Source organism: Harpia harpyja, chromosome 3 (assembly GCF_026419915.1).
Source record: "Harpia harpyja isolate bHarHar1 chromosome 3, bHarHar1 primary haplotype, whole genome shotgun sequence".
Taxonomy (NCBI): domain Eukaryota; kingdom Metazoa; phylum Chordata; class Aves; order Accipitriformes; family Accipitridae; genus Harpia; species Harpia harpyja.
The window spans coordinates 69,549,447-69,555,519 of record NC_068942.1 but is presented as its reverse complement, the minus strand read 5'-3'; the positions used below and the strand labels follow the sequence as shown (position 1 = coordinate 69,555,519).

The 6,073-nt window shown below is 44.8% G+C and overlaps 1 protein-coding gene across 10 annotated transcripts in view; it reads right to left on the bottom strand.

The window, feature by feature from the left end:
- Positions 1–2,246: 2,246 nt before the first annotated feature.
- EVL (Enah/Vasp-like) overlaps positions 2,247–6,073 on the bottom strand; it is a 159,892-nt gene continuing 156,065 nt past the window's right edge. For 8 of the 10 annotated variants that reach the window (XM_052783148.1, XM_052783145.1, XM_052783149.1 and 5 more), the window contains 3 exons: positions 4,349–4,415; positions 3,914–3,971; positions 2,247–2,854 (listed from right to left, as the gene is read on the bottom strand). In XM_052783148.1, coding sequence (XP_052639108.1) covers positions 2,817–2,854; positions 3,914–3,971; positions 4,349–4,415 — 163 coding nt within the window. In that variant the 3' untranslated portion in view covers positions 2,247–2,816. The remainder of the gene's footprint in view (positions 2,855–3,913; positions 3,972–4,348; positions 4,416–6,073) is intronic. The other 2 variants (XM_052783153.1, XM_052783155.1) reach the window with 1 other exon arrangement.

The following is a 6,073-nucleotide window of genomic DNA, read 5'->3' as shown; positions in this document are numbered from 1 at the left end:
GGTTAAAAGTACATTAGGGCTATATATAGTTTTACTCTCTTCACTTAAAAATTAATCGAGATCTCCTTCACCATGTGGCAAGAGGAGATAGGAGGAACAAGTAGCTGTATGATAGGTCAGAGTGAGGGTTAATGCCCCCTTTGATTTCTGCTATGTAAAATGCCTGTGGCCTGCCCTGTTGCAGCGGCTCAACAAACCCAGCATGAAGGGACACCCTTCTCTACCGAGGCAACAAACAAACCGAATTAGCGTCTGGGAGGGGGAAATCCTCCAGCAGTGCCACTACTGGAAATAAACCGCCGGGCGCGTCCCTGTCGCTGGAGCTGTAAGCTGGGAACCAGCGAAGCGCTAGCGATGCCAGGACTGCTCCCCTGCCCCTATCAGCCAGGCTTCCCCTTCCACCCCCGTGCACCTTGCTCCCACAGCTATCAAGCGGCCCTGTGCAAACTTCAGCTTATTACGTTGATATTATACAAGGCCTGCAAAGGTAGAAGAAAAAAGTTAAGAAAAACTCATTTACAGCAGGTGGCTGATGTTAACAGAGCAGCACACCGTATCCAGGCTGTACACTCGGCCCGAATTACAACGTGATTATTACTGACCTTAGGCGTAATGCCACATTCCAAGGGAAAACGTGAACCATGCCAGGCCCCAACTTCCTGAAGCTTAACTAAGATTATGGGAGACTTTCACAGAATGGTTGTGATCATCTGAGAGGCAGCAGTTTTGAAAAGTACTTGCCATCATCAGGTATGCCATTAAATGGGTTTATAATTAAGAAACATGTGAGTTACTGTATGAAATTTATGCAAGAGAGCATTATAATCTTTGCTGTTACTGATGCTTGTTTGTGTTCTTCCTACTGGAAAGGCTCCTTCTCCTGGTCCTGGGGTTGTCATATTGTGTTGCACATCAATGTCTGCCGCTTTAGTTCATGTATGGAAATCTTACCCCACTGTTTAACCTGTCTCTTGCCTTCCACTGGCATTAAACAGCTAACAGACATCAGGCTCAGCCTGGAGCTCACTGTTGCATTAAATTCAATTTTTTTCCATTCCTCCCGTATGTAATCTACAGTATAACCACACTGGAAAAAAGACTCTTTTCTAAAAGGCAGATTGGGTTGCTTTGAAGAGTGCTGAAGGACAACCCCACTCTCCCCAAGCCAAAGCACGTCACATTTTACAAATAACTGCAAAGCACACCCCACCCTGCCTCCTCTCCTGGGTCTCCTGTTGCTGGCCGGCAGTCCCTCCTGCCTGCTGCCGTGCTCCGTGAGGTCCGGGGGACATTGGCAAGGGGACAACCACAGACTCTCCGGGGCTGCTGCACCAAGCTCTGCTCCCAAAACCATTCCTGGAGCCTGGCTTTTAAAACAAAATCTTCAGGAAGGCCCAAAGCAAAGCAGGGGGCTTGGAAAATATTTGACAGATTTCCATAGCTGAACTCCGACCTCCAATCCTTTTGCACAAAGTTATCAAGAAGATGGTATCAAGACTACTGCCATGCAAAGCTTGCGCCAAACTAAGTCAAGCAGAAATTTCCAAGGTTGCGCTGGTGGAAAAAATGGCTCTAAAGAAAAAAATTGTATGGCCTGAAAGATATGGGTGGGTGTGCACTGTTAAGTGTTCGGTGTCCTGCACTCCTACCTTTGACTTCACTTTCTGTGAAATAAAGCTGAAGACCTGCACAACATTAACAAATGAACCATGTGAGATACTAACAAATGACTCCCCTTAAGCCTTTAGTTCAGCAGTGCTGTGCCAATGATTTCAGCCTGCATCCTCCCAATACCTTCGGTAGCCTTGTTCTGCATAAATACCTCCCTCTTATTTACAGGAAGCCCTTACGAGTGCAGGTGATGGGACCTGGGTTTTTTTCAGTGATGGCAGGAGATGCAGTGGGACAGTTCATGGTAGCCTGAGAAGAGCCATAAGCCACTGTCCTTCACTGACTTTGGCAAAAAGTTGCTGAGGCTGCCGCAGCCTGACTGCAGGAGTTGGTGCTCAGCCAGCGATGCGAGGAGGGCCGGGCAGGGGAGAGCCACGTCTCCCAGTAAGAGAAGGCAGGGCTGTTGCCACTGCACCAGCCGGAACATGCTCAGGCTCTCCCCTCGTGCTCTGCGGCGCTGGCCAGGCAGAGCTGGCACCCCACGGGGAGTCTCGGTCACGTTCCTCTCGTCATCAACCCAAGTGACGTAAAAGTGCGGGAGCTCAAGGGATGAATGAAACAAAGAAGGGCAGGGCCATGTGGACAATAAACAGTTTATTACCAATATGAACACAGATACTGTGATGCACTGACGTACCATTTTTTTATATTGTGATAACTCTGAGACAAAGAACTTGTTGGCTGACAACTAACATGTCTCCGTTTCTTCTGGTGATGCCACAATACATTTCTGTTGGCAAAGGATCTTCATTTACATTGCAGACTACTAGTAAAATTACTTTGAAGTCATCTATCAAAAGCAAATGGTTCACGTGTGTTCTTATCTACTACTAAAAAGAAAGGTAATACATTTAAATAAGCAAATACAAAATACAAAAAAGGCTGACAAATCCAATGTGCAGTGTCAGATGAAATCTAAAAAATCCAGAAATTTAAAATTTAATATTCTTTAGATTAAGACTTTTAAAATGAAGCGAATCCAAGGCAGCAGCAAGCTTCAAAGTGTGCTGAGTCTGCTAATAAAAAGGGCATAAGAACAAAGACTGTGCCGGTGTCCTCTCTCACCATCTTGCATGACCTTGGTACACTTAGAAATGATCCGATCTTCCTAGCATTCTTAGTACCGTCCAAATGCTTTGCAATCATTATGTTGTACTGATTCTACTCAACTCCTGCCGTATGGCTAGAAAACCAAACCAAAAAGTTAATGCATAATGTTATACCCAGTGTGATGGAAAATGCTAAGTATAGAGGTTGCAGAAAGTACACGCTGGTAAAAGGATGAGTGGAGGGTAAAAGGATGAGTAAGGGTAAGCAGTCAGCTGTTTGCTTGCAAACTGCAGTACTGGTTTAAGAAGTTGCATCCGTGGTTTATGTGAATGTCTTATTTTGCACTGGAATGAACTAGGGAGGCTCTGAGGGCCAAGCTGCTGGGACGGTAGCATATGGGCGAGGGTCTGCTCAACTGCAAACTGCCCCGAGGTTTTGTGAGCACACGGGTCTGGGGCAAGGGGACAGGGGATGGATTTTTAGCTGGTTTACAGTCTCCTCTTTTTCCCCTTCTGTGAGAATCTAAGATGGGAAGTGCAGGGTGTGGACATGCATCTTCTGTGCCCTAATGCGGGCTTCAAATAGGTATTTGCTGTGTGTTTCATTAATGGCCCTGAAAAATACATTTAGTCATATATTGCAGAGCAATTTATAAAAAAAGTACTGATACCTTTAGTACAGCTGTTGTACTTTTCAATGAATTATAAAAATATGTGGCTATTTGGAAAGCTGTAATCGAGTGAAGGTCTGAAATAGCTCTTCAAGCATAGGAAGCCTACAGAAGATGCTTGGGAAGGATTTTCAGTTTGGTACCTTTGTCCCCTCCTCATCCTGGACCTGTGTGGCCGGCTAGTTACAAGCGATTTCACGCTCCCTGATTGTGATAAATTGATAAGCCACAGGCTACGGGCAGGCCCTTTCTCACCCTCCCACCTGTGAGAAACACTGGCCAGTGAATTTCTCACAGGTTGGGGGTGAAAATGCTCGTCAACAGCATAAAAATAATGGATGTAAACACAATGTCACGATCAGAGCTCAGATAAGGTAGACGCTTGTTCTTCAAATGTGTATATACATCAGAGCTGCTCAGAGAAGTCTGAAAACACCAGGGAACTCTCTGCAGTTCCTATCATCTTATCTACGGGAAATTAGTCATAAAGATGAGAAAAATAATAATTTTTCTCTTTCTTACCATCAATTATCTCCTCTTTCACTTTGTGTAACTCTCTTACAACTTCCTCCAATATTTCCTGATGAGACAAAACACAAGTCAGCTGCTCAGAATTTCCTTCTAACTGGTGGAAGAAAATGCAAGTTTAACATGGTTGTGCCTGTCCCCCGCCTCCGCTGACAATCAGAGCCTAGCACTACTAACAGCTACATCTGCAATCCCAGGCCAAGGATACAGAAGGTGCTGGCACATTTATTTGCACATTTCTGTACAGACATCTTGATCAAATAGCAGTGAGATTTTGCTCTCTTGCTGCTCACCAGCTAGCCCTTCTCTAAGCACCTAGTTATAGAGGAAATCAGAAGACTGAACAGCTGTTTTGCTTGTACAGCGCATGCATGGGGGAAAATGGGTAGCTCATCAAATCTCTTAAGTGCAAAAGACCTTTTCACTCACCTGTTTCATTCGATCAAAATCTAAGGCATCCATAGCCACATCATTGCTGCTGCTCACTGGCTTCATCCTTGAGAAATGGAAGAAGAGCATAAAAAAGCCAGTCAGTTCCTTGCAACACATGCTAAGCTACACCCACCTGATGGTGTGGATGAAATCCCCCCTGGAGCAGGAGCACTCCTGCTCCAGCACTGGGCCGGAGTCTCCCTGTTGTGCTGCTCAGGACCGTTCAGCAGCAGGAGAGCAGCAGCACTGCTCCCGTTTGCACAGCCTGACCCTCAAAGATGCTGCTTTCTTCTACTGCAGACGTATTGGAGGGAGCACAAAGACTGCGCTGAAACTTAATTTACTTTCTTTTTTTTTTTTTTTTTTGGTGTCAGGAGTCTCAGTGATTTCAGACTAGAAAATGCTGAGATGTCTTCAGGGGATAAAGCCTGTTTAACAATGTATTTTATTACGGTATTTGCAATTTGCAAGCTAGATATCTGGTTTTCTCTCACAGTCTGTTTTCTGTACAGCAACCCTGTCTTGGCCACCTAGACTTTAATCAGGTGCTAAAGTAAGCGTAGAATACAGGTTAGAAAAATATTATAGGGAAAATAATAACCCAGTAATCCTTTCCTTGGAAGGCCTGACCGAGTCAAGTGGAGCTTGTTGATAGCACTGTGTAGCACAGGCACTTTTTCTTGACCCAGAAACAAAACCAATCTGGCCTTAATGGGTAGTACACTTGAGTGTTATCATTCTTCCAGGATGGTATTAGTCAGTGGGCTGAACTCTGATGACAGCTGATAAAATAAATTAAGGAAGCAGAAGCTGCTTGGCTTTCTCTTTTAATCAGTAACTCTAAAACCTTTCAAAAATTAACCATGCTATATAATTCATAGAAAAGGCTTCAAATAACTTTGCCATCATCTTTGGGCCCAAACTGGGGGCTGGCAGAGATTCTGCTGTTCCTGAGGGTACACTTGGTCTTGCAACCCTTTCTCAGGAAAATCTTAACATGTCTCCTACCATCGCACAGCTAAATTGGGAGTTAAGACAGATCCAAATGCCATCTAACTGAACAGGAACGGAAACAGATCACCACTGAGAGCTTTTGAAACCTGCCCTGCCTCCCCCGCAGAAGTCATTTGAGCAAGCGAAGACTGAGCACTAAGGTGTTAAACTAGGAAAGGATTTTTTTCCCACTGAACTCCTCCTTCTCCCAGGATGGAATGGCATTATAGAAGACAGCTGGTGAAAACTTGATGGCTGCTTTAAATAGCTCACGTTTCATTCCCATTTGCAAGGAGAAGGAATGGTCCTTCTCTATCTACTGGAAACTCTCATGTATTTCCTAGAACCAATGTGTCCCATTGGTTTTAGGAGAGCTGGAGGGACTATATTTTGCTCTAGTAACACTGGTGCATCCCTCTGAATGTTTGGGCAGGGCACGTTCCAGCATCTTTAACATCACAGCAAGTACATGCAGATCGTTGCCATTGGCAACTTTCTCTCTGCAGACTATGAGCACTATCGTATACGTAACAGCGTACAATAAGGGACAACTCTTTGCAGTAAATGCTAAACATATGTAAGCCTGTGTTCTACCTCTTTATTCAGCTTATCCATCCATCTCAGTGTCCAGTACTGCAGTAACACTGCATGGTCGTGGAGCAGCACTGGAAGGAAGTCTCTCTTTAGCTGTCCAACATCAAACTTTATCTCAATCTCTGTGGGTAAGAA